At 44.4% G+C, this 18,824-nt stretch overlaps 1 protein-coding gene across 6 annotated transcripts; it reads left to right on the top strand.

The window, feature by feature from the left end:
- Positions 1-853: 853 nt before the first annotated feature.
- CLK3 (CDC like kinase 3) lies at positions 854-18,410 on the top strand. Of its 6 annotated transcripts, none has more exons than XM_087878101.1 (13): positions 1,353-1,586; positions 4,667-4,818; positions 7,232-7,442; positions 10,082-10,175; positions 10,448-10,514; positions 13,145-13,261; positions 13,714-13,886; positions 14,387-14,481; positions 14,874-15,003; positions 16,189-16,271; positions 16,920-16,999; positions 17,343-17,433; positions 17,988-18,410. In XM_087878101.1, exons 2-13 carry the CDS (start codon positions 4,667-4,669, stop codon positions 18,171-18,173), a joined length of 1,479 nt encoding a protein of 492 aa, XP_087734227.1. In that variant the 5' UTR covers positions 1,353-1,586; the 3' UTR covers positions 18,174-18,410. The 6 variants fall into 6 exon arrangements, with proteins under 6 accessions (XP_087734228.1, XP_087734227.1, XP_034265439.1 ...); XM_034409548.3 differs by having other exon boundaries at positions 17,949-18,410; XM_034409547.3 differs by lacking the exon at positions 1,353-1,586 and adding an exon at positions 1,847-2,011.
- The last annotated feature ends 414 nt before the right edge of the window (positions 18,411-18,824 follow it).

Below are 18,824 nucleotides of genomic sequence, written 5' to 3'. Positions count from 1 at the left end.
AGTTTTGCTCATTCATTAGAAGCAAAAGTAATCCAAAGTCACTGTAAGGGACGATGTTTGCACAATGATCAGCTGAATCACAAATGCTAGTTGTTTGGAGTCACAGCGATATTAAATCATAAAACCAACCATGCTAGGTTGAGTCGCACAACTTCATTCACATGATACATTCAATCGTTCGAAGGTTTAGTAGCTGTGTTTGCACCATGTGCTAAGTTTAGTTAGGCTTACTCAAAACAAAGGCCATTTCATTCCAAGTACAGTTCAGCATCTTTAAACACAGAAAAGAATTAATTTAGCATCCAGTCTGTAGGATCTGAATGAATCCACCAAGCTTCACGTTAATCACCTTCTCTTTTGCCCAGACTGTGAACTGAGCCAGTGTGGCTTAGCTCGTGTGATCTAGTGAGAAGGAACATTGTTCATCCACCAAATGAGAACTTTTTAGCTACTGTAAGAAGAGTTATCCTTCTCGGTTCAGTTCCAAGTGGGGAAAAAGACACTGGAAACATGGAGACTGCTTGGAAAGATGGTTTAATGGTGGACAGGATCACATGGTTTGAGTTCCTGAACAGAAAAGGGGCGAAATGCAGCGAGTCCCGGAGTTTTATGTCCTCTCTGGCTTGGAACTTCCTGGGGCCCCGGAAGAGTATCCTGATTGGTTGTCAGACTCCCAGGGGGTGGGGGTCTTAGCTAGCCTTGCTGGCTGATGTAATCTTCCCAGGTGCCACGTGGTGAGTTTCTGTTGCTAGATGGGTCCTATTGTGTTAGTTTCTGTTGCCAGATGGGTCCTATTGTGTTGCAGATGATGGTCCATTGACAAAGATTGAGTTTCTGCCTCTGGCCCATTGACAAAGGGTGGTGGGGGCAAGAAGATGGGAGCTGCTTCTTCTTTAAAACATGTTTCTCCATTTCTCATCCAGGAAAACATAATATTCTGCCTTTTTAATATTTCCTAAAATATTTCATTCTTCTAGGAAAGGGGTGAGTGCTAACTTCCTACAGTTTTACACAGAAGTATTATGTAATGTTGGAATGGCTTCCCAGTTGACTCCTATCTCAGATGCCTTCTGGGAGCTGTTCAAAAGGCGTTTAAGCCCTGGTTCCATCTTAGTTTAGAGTCAGTTTGGCCTTAGTTGATTTAAAGTTTTTATGCTCCATTTTATTTCGTCTGGAGACCTTTTTAATTAGTGTGCAGCAGACCTTTCCTTTGCACACTTGGTCTATTGTCCCTGCGTGTCCTTCTGGTAAGCTGCCAGAGCCCTTAGAGATTTGCCAGGCTACAAAGTGCAACAATAACAACCACAATAATAGCACGTCTCTTGCGAGTCTACGCTTCCCTTGCCGCAGTCCTCCACTACCACAAAGTCGGACTCCTAGAGCGGCGGACCAGCCAAGGGGGGAAGGACCTCGGCGTTCAGCCGCTCTAGCCCGCGCGACGACAGCCACCGAGATTCTTTCTCCTCCCCCGCCCCATTCAGCGCTCAGAACGACCCGAGTGCGCCTGCGCGCAAGTGTCGTTTTCCTCATCATCGTCGTCGGTGTCGGAGCCGAGTTGGAGGCCTCGCTGAGGGCCGGAAACCGCGGTGAGGGACAGGGGCTCGTTCTCTACTTGGGGGTCGCTTCTGCGGCGGAGAGGCCACCAGAAAGCGGGGGAAGAGAAGCCTTCGGCGGCAACCGCGGGCCTAGTCGGCGTCACCCAAGCCCGCCGCTTCTGAGGGGCGAGAGGGGGTGGGGGAAAGAGGCTGAAAGGAGTGGGCGGGGCTTAGGCTTCCCTCACAGGAGAGCCGGCCACGCCCCTCCGAGGCCTCACCGTTCTATTCCCCCCTCCCGTCCCGTCCGGGGACTTGCCACGAATTCCGTCGCGCGGCGCTCTCGTCCCAAGTCTCGCGGGAACGTCTGCGCCGCTTGGAAAAAAGAGATGTCGACGGTCCCTTCCGCCCGCCGGACGGGTCCCCGTTTCCTGGACGCGGGTTTTAAGGGTCCCCCTCGCGCCCGGGACCTCCGCCGGGTAGGGGATTGGGGCGTGGGGGGGCGAGGATAAGGGGCTTTGAAGGAAGGGAGCGGAGCGGCTGTCGGTCGGGGCAGGGCCCTCTGGCGGGCCGGGCCTGGCCTGGGTGGGGGGGGTGGCAACGCTAGGACCCGCTGAGGGGGGCGAGGAGAAGGCTTCGGGCCTACTGGGAGGGGGGTAAAAGGGGGGGGGGTGTTCCTGCAGGGCCTGTGGCAACTTCGCTCCTGAGCCTGCCTTAAAAAAAAAAAAACGTCGTCATGAAATGCGAGATTTTTTTTTAAAAAAAATCTCCTTAAGCCATGATGGTTAGGTTCTGGTTAGTTGGGCTTTACCCATTCTTTGTGCAAACAGGTCCCTCTCTCTCTCTCTCTCTCTCTCTCTCTCTCATCTTTAATAAAACAACCACCTCCAGGTTGTCCTCGACTTACGACCACAAGCTGAGCCCATTATTTATTTAGTTATTTATGCATGCATGCATGCATGCCGCCCTATCTCCCGAGAGGACTCAGGGCGGCTCACAACAATAAAAACAAAGCAAAATCAATGTTAAAAATACCAGATTAAAATTATAAAAAGATCATTAAAATCCCCTTTAAAACCCCTTCGGTCCAAACCAGCCAGGCGAAATAACCATGTTTTATTAAGGTCACGGCGGAAAGAGCGAAGATTAGGGGCTCCCTGTAGCTCCCCGGGGGAGCTGATTCCACAGGTTAGGTGTGCCCACAGAGAAGGCCCGCTCCCTAGGGGTCGCCAGCCGACATTTATGGGAAAGTGAAGGGCATTCCTTGGAGTTTTGCCCCATTTTACGACTGTTCTGTTATGACACTTATTAAGCTGCAGTGGCTGAGTGAGTCAGCAGTGGATTTGGTTAAGTCCTCCTGCGTTAAATGGCACTTTACCTATATAGGTAAATAGAGGTACTCCCCGACTTACGGCAGCAGTTGAGCCCAAAATTTTGGCTGACATTTGTTAAGTCAGTTTTGCCCCTATTTTACGAACTTTTCTTATCAGGGTTGTTAAGCAGTTCACTGAAATTAAGTGAGTAACGTGTTTAAGTGAATCTGGCTTCCCCATCGACTTGGCTTGTTAAGGAGGTCGCAAAAGGGGAATCACGTGAACCTGGGACACTGCGACCGTCATAAATATGAACCAGTTGCCAAGCATCTGAAATTTGATCACGCGACCCTGGGGACACCGCAACCGTCATAAGTGTGAAAAATGGTCATAAGTTGCTTTTTTTCCAGTGTCATCGTAATTTTGAAGGGTCCCTAAACAAACTGTTGTAAGCCGAAGACTATCTGTATTGTTTTGCGTGGTGTGAAATAATGACGCATCCTTGGGGTGAACCAGGCCTTTGGTTCTTTGTTTTAGTGGCTTACGTACACCCTCTCTTCAGCCTTCTGACCGCTGTCCAGGTGTCAAACTACAGGTGTAATGGACACCTCTGATGTGCATAAATTTGGGAAGGTTGTTCGTGGTTGACTACTAGGATAGTCACCTCAATGTGGTAGTGATCACTTTGAACAAAGGTGCCTTTTGTTATTGTAGTGCCAAATATATAAATAGCTTCCATGCTATTTTTACAAATTTTAAACGTAAGTTTCTTAGATGTGTATGTTTTATGATCATACATCAGTTGCTACTTTGTTGTTTTTATGTAAACCTTTATTGTAAGAGGTGTATGGAAATTTCTAGGGAGAAGAGAAAATATTAGACAAAGGGCACTATTTTTTTAAAAAAATCCCAGAGTCATTTATCCCCAGTTCTACAATTTGGACTTTGAGAATAAATTAGAAATTAGAATCTGATTACCAAGGCTTAGCTCTCATTGGGAGTGGTGGAATTTTTTTTTAACATAATTGTTTTGTTGACACCTGGTATGGAAGAATATCTGGCTGGAGAGACAGCTTTGCTTATATTAGTAATCATTTCCTCCTTTTCTTCCCTTAATGGATGGTTAGCCTTACAGTTTAGAATAAAATTCCTATCTTTAAACATTAATCCCGCACAACTGCTTTTTATAGATACTAGTAATTTCTACATACTTTAAACATGTTTGTATACTATTAATTTTTTTAGTACATTATTTCTGCAGCTAGTCATTTTTTGTTTTCTTATTTGTTATTTTATTACTTTGGTTTTTTTAGCGAAATACTGACTTAAGAAATTTCTGGTTCTGTCCTATTTATTTTAGCAAGTCAAAACAGTAATTGAGCTGCTCTGACTTGCAGTCCTAGTAGCTGTTTGCATTATTATTATTTCTCAAAAAAGCTTACCATATAGAAAGAAGTAACAATACCCTTAATGATGTACACAGTGACTCTCATTAAATTTATCCTGTGTCAGTTATGCTTAGCTTATAACATTTCCAACAGAGCCTTCATGTAAATAGGTAATATTCCTTTAACACGATTGCTCTTAGACAGTCTGTCGCTTATGTCATAAAGGTCTTGTTAATGCCACTGGTATGAATATTCTTGAATTTGATGCTGCACTAACCTGTCTTGAGGATACACTAGTAAAAAAAAATTCAGTATAATAGGATTTTTGAAGTTTGTGAATGGTGGCAAAAAAGGTGTGAATTATTGGGAAGAATTTGTTCTGCTGGAGAGGTGGTTTCTTCCGTTGACACACATCTCTCCCCTGTGTATTCAGATGCATCACTGTAAACGTTACCACTCACCTGAACCCGAGCCCTATATGAGCCATAGATGGAAGAGGCGGCGGTCTCGTAGCAGAGAGCACCATGAGGGAAGACCACGGTATCCCACTCTCCGGGATTTTCCTAGGAGGTCGCGTTCTAGAAGGTGAGCTGTTTAAAACCGGCATTTGACTGCTTGATACTTGATAATGGTTTGAAAGGAGAAATTCTAAATGCGTTTGCTTAGAGATAACTTATCATCTCTGTAAGTATCAAGAATCCTAGACAATAAATCTGTCGAGGTACATAGTGCTACACCCCCCCCCCAAAAAAAACCCCCACCTTTCAGGTTTATATACAGTTGAGGGATTTTGCTTTCACATTTGGTGAGCCTTAGTGAATTGTTTTCACCACTGAAGGCAACACAATGCTCCACCAGCTGTCCTTTTGGACTGAGCAAAACTGCTATTGTGTTCTTAATTGGTTTCTTAGGTCAACCCACAGCTTACGGAGTCTAGAATGCTCCAAAGCAGGGCACTGTAGCTATTCTATCATGGCACCTGATTGTTTTAGATTGTTGGCTTCTGAATACAAATTTTGATAAGGGTTCTTTCCTGCCTCCTCTGTTTTTCAAAACGTATAAGGCAACATTAGTTGTGTTAGTTCTTGTTCGTGCAGATAAAACAGAACTAATCTTAGGAAGAACTAGGAGGCTTTGCAGATAAAATGAAGAAGATTGGGAGAACCTAGACAAAATATTGGAAGCTGTATATTAGTAAGTATCCACCACTGTGTGGTGTATAGCAGAGAGCTTGTGGCATTTTAAAGTGAATTTTAAGATCCGCCCCCTCTCTTTTAGCCTCCAGGAAAAGCTTTGAAATCTGGCTTTGCTAGTTGGCCTGAAGGAGAAGCTGTTGGCTGGAGGTGGTTGGTGCGCTAACAAGAGAAAAGGAACTCCACCTCTCCCCTCCAAATCCTTGTTTTGTAGTTTGTTTCATTTTTTTGTAATTGCAATTGTTTTTTACATGTATAATTGTTGAATATTTGTGGGTTTTATCTTGATGTAAACCGCCCAGATTTGCCTAAACCGTGAGATGGGCAGCAAAGAAAATTGAGAAATAAATAAATCATTCTGCCCTCTTAACAGAAATAGATCAGAGACAAATATAGAAGTCAATCCTCTACCATTCCCACTCTGAACCTCTCCAAACCCTCCAGCCCATGGAATTGGGATTAGAAAATGGAATGGAAATGAGATACTTCTGGGGAGCAATCTGCTAGCCATCTTGCTCTTAGAGCTGGCTGCTCTCCACCCCCACCCACCCCAAATGTGGCTGAGATTTGGGCAGCACATCCTCAAGATGTGGGAGGTTGACTCCAGCGTCTGCTTCAACATAGAAATGTATCGTGCTTGAGAATCAGACCCTCCACATTCCTTTGCATGTTGCTGTGGAACTGAAGAAATCAGGCAACGTTTGCGTTCAACCTGTTCCAGGCCAACCTGGCACAGGTTGTTATTGGCATCTCCACAGTACAGGGTGGGCTAGAATAGACGAAATCAAATAAGGGCACTCAAAGGTCAGCTGTGACCTACAATTATAGGCCAGTCGGCTTTAGCAGTGCACATCGAATTACCAATTTCACTTTTCACTTTATATAACGTAATATGCGAACTGTTTTGTATGAAAGGTACAATTTGTGATGAAATAAAAACCTGCGCATGAGACACTATGGTGGAAGGCTTTATTTTTGTCTTGGAACACCCCTCCCTCCAGAATAATTTTCTTTGTGATTGTGAGGACTAAGAATTGAAACAAGGCTTGGTACCCTGAAAAGAGACTAAAGCAAAGAGGCTCTACATTTTTTGGTGCAATTGGTGAACCGGCAAGTTGCTTTCATGAGTGAAAAATATAACAGTGGGCCCACGAAGCCGTCGATTGCCATACAAAGAGACTTTTGAATAAAGAGCCCACTTGATTCTGGAGGCTGAAATTCTAGCCTCGAGCCCAAATAGGGCGTGGGTTTTTTATGCTGGAAATATCTGCTCTTCTCCAAATCCTAGTTAATTGTTCCGTGTGCTACAACCCAACGCCCACCCGGTCTCTCCTCTGAACTGCTATTGGCAATTATTAACAATTCTGACCTCAGACAATTATAGATTGCTTAAAGGCCTGATTTATACTGCATAGGGAAATATGTGCAGATGAAATGGGACAAAATAGGAATGACGTAAGAAAATGTGTTATTACGTACTATAATCTCAATGAAGCCTACTTCCCTGGTTCTTTTCTCGTTTGCTTAGGACAATTTTTAGTAGAACCACAGCCTCAGAATAAACAAACCCGATTAACATTTGCAGCTTTGTTACAAAATATGTGCTACAGTCAGTGATGTCATGCGACCTAATTGACAGGTGCATCTGCTGACCGGTCAGTTAAGATTTGTGTGTTAAGAGTTATTTTAGGCCAGCTGTTGTAAGTGCGTTGGCAGTAAGTGAACATCCTATATCAGGTGTTCCCTCCCCCCCCTCCCCCCCCCCCCCCAATTTGTAATGAGGCTTTCTTTTGTTTGCAATTCAGCCAGGACAGATTGCCTTACCAGAGAGGGTACCGAGACAGGACGGACAGTGAACTCCACAAGTTTGAAGAGCAAAGCCCGTCTTTTGTGGAGGACTATTACTCTACGCGTCGTTCACGTCACCACAGGAGATCTCGGGAGCGTCATCGGACCAGGAAGCACCAACACCGTTGCCGGAAACGCAGGACCAGGTCTTGTAGCAGCACCTCCTCGGTGAGTAGCATCCAAAACGAGTTCAGGAAATGTTCTAGGGCCCAATTGACCTTCTAGCTCTTTTTCAGCTTTGATTTAACATTGGGTGAGTACTTCTAATCGCTATCTTTTTTTTTTTTTTTTTCCCCTTCTCGGTACGGTTTCTTAAGGTTTCTTGTCTCGTGCGATCCTGGTTATGTTAGGCTTGGTCACCCAGCTGTGAAAAAGCTGTAGTGGATGAGAATCCAGTGTGGTGTTTTCTAAGATGTATTGGGAGGTGATGATTCAAGGGGTGTTTGTGCAGGTGACTCAGGACGGCTGTGCTGCATCCTTCATTTTCCACTCTGAAGCGTCCACCCCATAATATGCATGGTGGCGCTTGGTTAGTTGTCTTCAGTGACTCAGGCTGTTCCCCTGCCTTTGTAACAAGGACAATTTTTTTAGCCTTTGACCCCAGCCAGGTTGTGTTGGACTTGGCTGAAGGACTGGTCACTTCTTGGCATAACAACCCTCTTGAAGAGAATTCTGGTGAAATCTAGATCCTGCGGAGTATACAGGTAGTCCTCGACTTACGACCGCAACGGAGCCCAACATTTCTGTTGCTAAGCGAGACATTTGTTTAAGTAAGTTTTGTCCCGTTTTACAACCTTTTTTTCCCATAGTGAAATCACTGCAGTTGATAAGTTAGCAACCCGGGACGTTAAGTGAATCTGGCTCCCCCATTGACTTTGCTTGTCTCGAGGTCGCAAAAGGGGATCACGTGAGCTTGGGAACACAGCAATGGTCGTAAGTATGAACCAGTTGCCGAGAGCCTGAAGTTTGATCCTGTGATCATGGGGATGCTGCAAAGGTCGTAACTGAAAAACAGACATAAGTCACATTTTTCAGTGCCGTGGTAATTTTGAACCGTCACTCAACGAACCGTTGTAAGTCAAGGACTACCTGTATAATCAGCCTGAATAACCTGGCAGCCTCCTAGTTACGCATGGCAGCCTCCCAAGGACTCAAAAGAACTCCAGACGATGGGAATTTGAGTACCTGCTGAGCAATAATTCAGGGCTACAACGTATATTCAGCCTGTCGGAGGTTTGGGAAACATGCCCACATGGAGGTTTTCTACCTTTGGTTACAACTGCGTTCCTATTCGATGCATTTTTAAATTAAATTAATAACTAGTTCCCAAATCCCATCCACCAATTGGCTCTACCCACCAAACTGCAGAGAAAGGAAACAAGTAATTTAATAAGAAAACAAAGCGACTATTAAAGTGCATGTATGACTTTGCTTTACTGATTCATACACCTCCCAGGTCCCTAACGCTGGAGGTGCCGTAATTGCTCTGTGCCCTTACACACCTAGCAAAGGGAAGGGAGTTTTGTGGATGATTTGAACCAGTCTGTCCTCTTTCCCTTATCCTGCTTTTCAATCACACTTGCTAATACCTTGCAGGCTGCTCACCGTAAGTCTCCCCTCTCCCTCCAGATCCCTGTTCTTGGAATTTGTCCCATAAGTACGATTTGCAGTGTTAAGGATACGGAGTTTGCTCGGTGTGACCTAAACCGTCCTGTTCTCTTAACCTTCTTTAACATGCTTAAGGATCTTAAGATTGACCTCAGCTCGTCTGTTCCAACCACTTTCTCTTAGACCAATACGCCTAGTTGTTCTCCAGTGAAAGGTGGAACAAGAGAAGGCAGGCTTGGAATCTGCAGCTCACTCTAAACGAGCTACATAACATTTTGCGATTAAATGATGATTGGGATAATCCTTTATAATAGTGGAACTCTTCAGGATTGCTTGGCTGTTTTCTTCCCTCTCCTTCAGTACAGTAGAACCCAGTAACCATGAAGGACTCCTTTTCCGTTTGTTTGTTTTTTTCTTTCTTCAAGAGGGTCAGAAACTTTCCTGAGCATTGGGGGCGGTGTGGGGCTGACCTCTATGACCTTAGTTGGCCTTTGGTCCTTTATAGACCGGTCATCAGCCACATTTTAAAAAATGCTCGACTCCCACACTCCTGTCTAAAAACTTCTTCTAAGCTTGACTTTTACTCAGTACTGAAAGCAAACGAGGGATTAGACCAGGTTTATCAAAGGTAGAACAACCAGATTAGCAGTGGTTTCCATCTGACCAGGAGGGTGTTGAACAGCCACTGGGGTAGGAGGGGGCAACCTAGGATTCTGCTGATTTTTTGGGAGGGTTGCCCATTATCACGGTTGCTGATGGAGACGCTCCTTTCATTGAATCCTCCTTCCTGCGCGGATCGCTTATCTTCCCTTAGTGATTAAGAGGTGGCAGTTGAGGCCTATGGGAGCGTGCCCAGTCACTGGGCACACGCCAGCTGCTTACCCGCTGCTCAAGACCTACGGGCACCAACTGCTGCGAGACTCCAGCCCTCGCCTTCCATAGCTAATCAGTTTCTTTACATACCTGTAGCTGTTTTTTTTAACTTTTGTTTTGAAAGTCGGTTTGTGTCTTGACGTGTCCCTTGCAATATCCCTATCGTTATATATGCTGTGTGCCTTATGAAATGCTGGGATCTGGAAAATCCAACCACCGACGCCATCGTCGTCTCTCCGCCTTTGAATGACAACTCAATCTGCCAATCGGAAACTGCCCGCTGTGTGCGATTGGTCGGATGGCGTTTCGGGGGGCGGTGTGTACAGAGAAGCCAACAGAGCAATAAGCGCAGCAGGAGCGTGGAAGATGACAAGGAAGGTCACCTGGTGTGCAGGATCGGCGATTGGCTCCAAGAGCGATGTACAGCCACCTTTCGTAAAACTTTACCTCTCTACTTTCTATCCCCATGTTAGACGAGATCGCTCTCAGTGTACGGGAGGGGTCTCTAATGTTTATTGCTTGTAAATGGACTGAACAGTAATTGCTTGACAACAGAAAATAGACAACTTGTGCATTAAAGAGTGTTAGCAGTGAGAGCTTTTCTTGAGATTTTTGAATGCTGTGAAATTGCAGGACCTCGCACCCGCGCGCCTGTGCCCGGCGCTCACATCTGCTTTTGTTTTTTCTCCTAGACGAAATTGTGGGCAGCCTTGGCGAAGGGACTTTTGGCAAAGTGGTGGAGTGCGTGGACCACGCCAGGTATGAGTTACTTAACACCTGACCGGATTATTAAGGCTCTTCTTCCAAAGGCAAAACTCTGCCCTCTTTACCTCAAGAGCGGAGGTCAAAACCTTTGTGCTTTCCAAGGCCACTTAGCATGTGCCGTGATTTCTCAGTAGGAGCACAAATTAGGCAAGCTAATAAGACACACGATGGGCACATTTTCATCTCATTCTTAAAGCCAGCAAAAACTATCCCAGGATGAGAATAGAATAGAATAGAATAGAATAGAATAGAATAGAATAGAATAGAATAGAATAGAATAGAATAGAATAGAATAGAATAGAATAGAATAGAATAGAATAGAATAGAATAGAATAGAATTCTTTATTGGCCAAGTGTGATTGGACACCCAAGGAATTTGTCTTTGGTGCTCTCATGTACATAAAGGGATGCAACCTCACAAATTCGCATTGAGGTTGCCCTTATTTCTTCAGGGACGGCACAGAATCATCTTCGCCATTGCATTAGAAGTGGCCAAACTTCATATCACCAGCTCCTTCCCCCTTGGATTTTAAAGGAAAAGAGGGAAGAAACGGAGAAAATCGGGAATGCTGTGAGAAAACCTAGCATTTCCAAATAAATTCAATGACACCAACGCCTTTTGCTGTTGGCATCCTTTCGCCAAAACCCCCCTACATCTTTCTTACTGAACTTTAAGACTCCCCTGCCTCCTTTCCCTACAAGAAAGAATCCCAAAAGATTTGCATCACAACTTTCCCCAATTGTCAGCCCAAAGTGTTCTAGCAGAACAAAAATACTCTCAATACTCCTTTCTAGCCTTAAGAAGGAATTCCACAGTGAAGGAGACAGCCTGGAGACACCTTTCAGGGGAGATGTAGGTCCCGGAAGTGAGAAAGGAGGGTGAAAGGGAGCATGCAAGCAATTGAGGAATGACAGTTCCCCCAAAAGCCAAGGAAGCAGGTTCTGCCCACCAATATGCAAGCAGGCCTGTCCCCAAGCAATGCAGCTCGGAACCCAGTTCGTTGGGAGTATATAGGGGTTCTAGGGAATGCTTTGAGAATCTAGGACAGAGTTCTCCTGAGTTGGCAACTTTTAAGACTTGTGGACTTTAACTCCCAGGATTCCTCAGCCAGGTTTAGGAGATGGCTTGGTTTGCTTCTGTAACCATTCATCTTTAAATTGGGTAAAAGCAGTTGCCAGGATTCTGGTACCCTGTTTCCCCGAAAATAAGACATCCCCTGATAATAAGCCCAATTAGGCTTTTGAGCGCATGCGCTAAAATAAGCCTCCCCCCGAAAATAAGGCTCCCCGAAAACATTTAAATGCAGAGCTGGAAATCAGGTAAGACAGCAAGAGGAGCCCCATCTTGCTCCATGCGCCCCAAAATAATAAGACCTTGAAAATAAGGCCAAGCGCTTATATCACAGTTCAAAAAAATATAAGACAGGGTCTTATTTTCAGGGAAACACGTTAGTCCTTTCTCTGACAGGGAGCTTGTTTTTCTAGCTGCTCTTATCAATCCAACTCTTGTTCATGGAGGCGTATCGTTGGAATGAAAGGAGAGGGAATTTCAACTCAACACCAGTCTGGAGCTGCTGCTTCCTAACCTGGCAGCTCCTTCATATTGGTGTTTACCTGGCCCACTGAGCCTGTCCATGAGCAAATGGGGTGACCACAGCTTTCGGTGTTAAACTGAAAGTTTGGCTCTAGAAGGTTCTAGAAATATAGGCGGGGGGGGGGGGGAGAATGGTATATAGAGAATGTCTTTCCCAGCCACGGTTCCCTGGGAAAGTACCAAATTGTTGGACTGTTGCAATTTTCCCTACATGGGACTGAAGTCCCATGTAGATTGTTACAGCATGGACTGCATCTAAATTCGCCCCATGACACTTACATTGTCGGGAGTTGCAGCTGGCTGGCAGTCAGCTTCTGTGGGCAGTCTAGAACCCGTGTCAGTCGTTCCCCTTTAAGGTTCTGCATAGCTCAGGGCTTGAGTATCTTCAAGACCCCCTACTCCAAAGTGAATCTGTCTTTCCGTTGAGAGAAGGCTCGCTGAGGGTCTCGACCTCGAGGGAAAGTCTTAACTTCAGGAACCCGCCTTAACCAGAGGGGCCTGTCAGTGCATGAGCTTGCCTTCATAACATCTGGATTGATACCACCCTGAATTTCTACAGGGTTGGTACAACGTAACCCTCTTGACGGCATTTGGGGGACATTAAGATGATGTGCCACTGCTTTATTTGAATACTAGTAAATGAGCACTGAATGAATAATCCAACTATCTACTCCCTTTGTGAGTGCTTTGTCATCAAGAAACTGCATCATTAAGTAGCCTGAAGCACCTCTGGCCTTCAAAAGGACATGAAGGGGGCCTTCAGGCGGTGAGATAGACAGGTGAAGCGCAGTTCCTCTGAAGAGCTCTATGATTTAATTATTACGGTACTTGATCTTTTACTTTTTGCTCTGTTGTCTTTTGGCACCTGTCTCTGGGAGCTTGAAAGGAAAGAGGAATTGGTTTCTCCTATTTTAGGTTTTTATTGAACGAAAGTATTGGATTTAATCTCCGCCACTTCCTCGTTGGAAATATCTGCTGTTACTTCTCTAACAATCCGCCTTTCTCTTCTCTTTCTTCATTTGCTCCGTAGAGGCAAATCTCTGGTAGCTTTGAAAATTATTCGAAATGTGGGCAAATACCGTGAAGCAGCCCGACTAGAAATTAATGTCCTAAAGAAAATCAAAGAAAAAGAAAAGGACAGTAAACAGTAAGTATTGTCGCTGCCATTGATGTTGTGTGTTCTTTTTTCAAATGATGATGCTGGAACAACCTCCCAGGGGGGATCACGAAATAGGCAGCTCCTTTACCCTATGCACAGCCCCCTCCCAAGAATTTCTAAAAATGAAGTAGTGCTTATTCTATTAATTCTTTCCAAAATTTTTTAGTTTTTGAGGAAGTGGATACTTTCATATGCATAAGTATCCTTTGTACTCTTTTATGCTCCTTGGGCAATAAAACCCACCCACCCACTCGTAGAAGCTCCATTAAGTTGCTTTTCCTTCTCCCCAGATTTCCCAGTAACCTTAACGTTTGCTTCCGAAGTAACCTTCCTTCAGTGGGGGTGAATTCTTAAAAGGCAGCCCCATAGAATTTGACGAGGCGGTTAATGCTTCTTTGGCAGCCAGATTTCCACCCTCCCTCTGTTCTTTTCCTCTTCAGGCCTAGCCTGTGTGTCTTGATGTCGGACTGGTTCAACTTCCATGGCCACATGTGCATCGCCTTTGAGCTGCTGGGCAAAAACACTTTTGAGTTTCTGAAAGAGAATAACTTCCAGCCCTACCCTCTTCCGCAGATAAGGCACATGGCCTACCAGCTCTGCCATGCCTTGAAATGTAAGTGCTACTTCTGTAGAGAAAAACAGAAATAAAAGATCTCGGTTTTCTCATTGTTTGGGTGGGGTGGGGTTTTAGTCATTCTTGCTTAAGCATCCCGGTCAATCCTGAAGTATTTAACAGGATTGTAAGTCTAATGGCCAAAGAGCCAAAAATCACCCCGGGTTTTTCATGGGAGATTGTTTATCTGGTCATTGATGGCATAAAATTGAATAGGCGCACTGTGAAATCAGATGGGGAGGGAAGGGAAATGAATTCAGTCTCCTGAACGTTCATAATTTGGGGGTGATTAGCCTGAATGTCACCCTTTTCAGTAAATTTTCTTTGAAAAGCCTAAACACTTCACAGCATCTTTAAAAAAAAAAAAATTGGCCTCGGGGTAGCTATTTCTGAATAGATATTCCGGTAGTTAAATCCCTATTAGACTTCAGCTCTGGATTACAAGTTGGTAGCTGTAACTGCAAAAGCTGATTGGAATGTCTCCTCCCCTTTTTCCACAGTTCTGCACGACAACCAGCTGACTCACACGGATCTCAAACCTGAAAACATCTTGTTTGTAAACTCGGAGTTTGATACCTTGTACAATGAGAAAAAGGTGGGTTTCATTTGAATAGGAAGGCTAGCCGGTTGCTTTTACACGGAAATGAAGGAATATCAGTTTGGGACCGGACAGGGAGCAGCTTATGATTACAGCAATATTCAGGATGGCAATTCCCCCAGATTTCAGAAGCTTGAAGGCTGTGTAAAATTGCCACTTCCCTCCCTGTATCTCTGATTCTTGTTGTATAGGAGTTAAGCCTTTTGGCTGATGTTGAGCCGTTTAACATCTCGTGTTAGCTTTGGGGATTCGTGACAGACATGCAGGCAGCAGGTGCCCATTTTCCACCTAGTCGGAAAAGAAAGGCTATTCATAGAACATTCCCTTTGAGAATATCACATTTTTGGGAAGGCAATGAATGGACCGGCGGCCTCTTTTCTGCCTTGCAGAACTGTGAAGAGAAATCTATCAGGAACACCTGCATCCGGGTGGCAGATTTTGGAAGCGCCACTTTTGACCATGAGCATCATACCACTATTGTGGCGACTCGCCACTACCGGCCGCCAGAAGTGATCTTGGGTGAGTCGACACTCATGTTCCTGTTGATTGCCACATTAAGTTAATTTAGGATAGCATAGCATAGCATAGCATAGCATAGCATAGCATAGCATAGCATAGCATAGCATAGCATAGCATAGCATAGCATAGCATAGCGAATAGGAATAGAATGCAGAATAGAACAGAACAGAACAGCATAGCATAGCATAGCATAGCATAGCATAGCATAGCATAGCATAGCATAGCATAGCATAGCATAGCATAGCATAGAATAGAATAGAATAATAATCGAATAATAATCGAATAATAATCGAATAATAATCGAATAGAATTCTTTACTGGCCATTTCATGATCTTAAATCATAAGATACAACACTCAATGATAGTCATAAGATGCTAAATAAGCAATCAACACAAATCATAGGATACTAAATAAACAGTCAATATAAATCATAAGATACAAGCAACAAAATTCTAGTCATAAGAAGATAAGAAAATAAGAAAGATGAGAAGGATAAGGAGTAATACAGCCCTACTAGGTACTTTGACAGTGTAATGGAAATTAAGTTGTTTAGCTGAGTGATGGGACCCAGGGTGGTGGTGGTGGTGGTGGGGTGACGACTGTCCTTGTGTCTAGATCTGTCACGGGGAACCTATGGCACGTGTGCCCAAAGTGGCCCGCGAAGCCTTATCACCCGGCATGAGCAGCCTTGCCTGTTTGTCTTCTGGGTTTCTGGTGCGCATGCATGCGTAACACTCAGCTGTCTTTTGCGTGCTGGTGTCCTTCGCATGCGTGCCAGCCAGCTGATTGTCAGGTGCGCATGTGCACCAGAACCTGGAAGTTCAGCTTTTCTGGAGCGTGGCCCCAACGAGCCCGCACGCGTGACATTTCCACCATCACTGGTCTAGATGTTTTGGTGTTTTAATGCCCCAGCCTATAGCGTCGTCTTGGGAGAAGTTGAAACAGTTTATGTCCAGGGTGTGAGGGGTCTGTAGATATTTTCACAGCCCTCTTTCTGGCTCGTGCAGGATACAGGTCCTCAGTGGAAGGCAGGCTGGTACAGGAAGGCAAGCACTTGAAATAAAGAATCGGAGCAGTTTGAGTGGTGGAGAGAGAATGCAACCATCTATAGACTTCAGTTGCGATCACAGTTATATCTTCACTTGCTATGTAGAACCCGTGTGATTTTGTCCTTCCTTTTGCAGAGCTGGGCTGGGCACAGCCTTGCGATGTCTGGAGCATCGGTTGCATCCTCTTTGAATATTACCGGGGATTCACACTTTTCCAGGTACATGGATTTCATTGTCTCTGGATAGATTCAAGTTTTTTTTTTTTCTTCCGTGTTAAAGAGCGAACGGGAATTGCAACTGGAAACTCCATCGCTAAGGGATGTCATAGAGTGTAGTGTCATACAAATGCATCGTTAAGCAAAACATTCTGGGTCATTAAGTGAGGACTTCATGTGACTGCAATGTCCGGCTTCTTGCTGCCTTCCCCATTGACTTTGCTTGTTAGAAGCCAGCTGGGAAGAGGTTGTAATCGTGGGATTGCAGGACACGGCAGTGTCATGATTGCAATAATTTGACCCCAAGGACAGCATGACGGCCAGGATTACAAGGAACGGTCATAAGTACCCTTCATTCAGCACTGTCATAACCTTGAACAAGCGCTGAATGGGTCATTAAGCAAAAACTCCCTGCAATTATCCTTGCCTATCAATTGCAGTATTCGATCCGTAGTCCATTTGCTAATTGCACTGATTGTGTTTTATTACGTTTTGGTGACTGGTGTGTGGTTGACTTTGGCAGCATTCAACCTCTCGTCTGCTTGACACAAAGAAGAGATATTTTCTTGAAGTCAGTGAGAAAAGAAAAACGCTGATCCTTTTTGTTTTGTTTTGTTGAATAGAAATAACGTGCTTTTTTTGACTTCACAGACTCATGAGAACAGAGAACATCTAGTAATGATGGAGAAAATCCTCGGCCCGATGCCACAGCACATGATCCGCAAAACTCGGTAGGAGTGCTTGACTGAGTAAGTTTGGTCTTTTTAGGAGCAGGAAGTAGGCCATCATCATCTTGGGCAGGTGGATCAGCCAAGGATTACTTGTTGGCAATGTAAGATGTTGGTCAAGGTTTCTCTGGAAGAGTAACACACGTATAAGGAAGCACCAAATCTGTAAATGACAGATTTGTTGAGACGGGGTAGTCTTTGTATGTTGTAGAACAGTTTCTGCAGCAGTTTTATTTAAGTGTTATTGGGGGGGAAGGAATGAGTTGTGCGTGCTGTCAAGCTTTTTTGTCTCAACCCTTAATGTTAGTTTTCTGTGTTTTTTTTCTTTTTCCTTGTTTACAATCAGGAAACAGAAATATTTTCACAAAGGGAATTTAGTATGGGACGAGAACACGTCTGATGGAAGATACGTGCAAGAGAATTGCAAACCACTACAGGTAAGGAAGGGGAAAAAGCTTTTAATAATGCTCTTAATTCATTAAAAAGTGGACTATTATCTGAATTCAACTTTCTTTATGCCTCTGGAACATTTTTTGAACCAATATTAGATAACGGGATCCATTGGCTGGGAATGTCTTGTAAATGACAAAAAGAGAAGAATTAAGTCCATGTGCCCTAAAATGAGCTGAAAGCGATAACCAAACATCCTGCTTTACTTAAGCCTCCCCAAATTAGAAGGCGGCTGGCATAAATTGTATTTATTAATCAAGCACAATTTCACTGGACATGATTTTTTTTAAGGGTTTGCCTCCTGAAAATTTTCCATCTTGCCTTACTGTAACTTCTTTAAAGCAGCGGATTATTCCCTGCATATTACTATCCTGTACATATATTGCTAATATATATAGCAATAATATATATTTTAAAAATCTCCTTGTTATCACATGAAAAGAAACACGTGTGACATTTCAAGGGCCTGGAGGTTAAACACTTGCCCTTCCTAAAAAAACAGGAGCCATTTATGGCTCCCTGTCCCTTCTTCTCTCCTCAGACGTACATGCTCCACAATTCCGCCGAGCATCTGCAGTTGTTTAACCTGATGATGCAAATGTTAGAGTTCGATCCTGCGCAGCGGATCACGTTCGGCGAAGCTCTGGTCCACCCCTTCTTCGCCGGCTTATCTGCAGAGGAACGGCGGCTGACTAACCGAGACTCAAGCCGCGATTTAAGCAGATGACAGACCGGTCAAGGGGAGCTCCCAGCAGGATATGTAAATACTCTGAGATTAGTCTGACCTCTGCCAAGGAACAACGTCAAGGGTCCCGCCCCTTCCCCGGAGCACCATGGACTGCGTTGTTAGTGCCATCTCAGATCGGACATGGGAGGGGAATGGGACTGCAGTCCAGAAGCACAGATTTCTCTCGTAATTTATATGTTGTAAAGTTCAAATAAAGTGTTTCATATTGTTTGATAATTTACTTGTTATGACTGCGTCTAGCGACTTGGACTTCCTTATGGATGAACTTTTACGTTTTAACAATAAAAATGGTGGTTTTATATCTTGCCACAAATCCGGGAATTTTACAGTAATGTGTCTTCCCTTGCTGGCTGTGTTTTAAGGCCCCCCCCCTTTTTTTTTTTTTTATGGTAAAGGAGGACATAGGATCTCGTACTGGCATATATTTTTGGTCATTCCGCCTCTTGTGGCCAATTCACTTGTGAAATTGACTCAAAAGACACTTGTAGACTACAGCTAAACTACAGCCTGAATGATCTAGGCTAATATTCACTGTCAACCTGCGAAGTTTTAACTAAAAATAGATGGTTTTGAGAGTGTACCAAAAGTCAGGCCCCACTCTTCACCCCCCCACCCCGAGAGAAGATGTTC

Source organism: Pantherophis guttatus, chromosome 13 (genome assembly GCF_059756535.1).
Source record: "Pantherophis guttatus breed Tessera chromosome 13, ASM5975653v1, whole genome shotgun sequence".
Taxonomy (NCBI): domain Eukaryota; kingdom Metazoa; phylum Chordata; class Lepidosauria; order Squamata; family Colubridae; genus Pantherophis; species Pantherophis guttatus.
Note: the sequence above shows the minus strand (reverse complement) of the source record. Positions and strands in the feature narration are given on the sequence as shown.

Coding starts and splice junctions, on each gene's coding strand:
- CLK3 (XM_034409545.3), top strand. CDS start 1,922: ATGTCGACGGTCCCTTCCGCCCGCCGGACGGGTCCCCGTTTCCTGGAC. Junction 4,819..7,231: donor AGGAGGTCGCGTTCTAGAAG/GTGAGCTGTTTA, acceptor TTTGCAATTCAG/CCAGGACAGATTGCCTTACC. Junction 14,482..14,873: donor CCTTGTACAATGAGAAAAAG/GTGGGTTTCATT, acceptor TCTGCCTTGCAG/AACTGTGAAGAGAAATCTAT.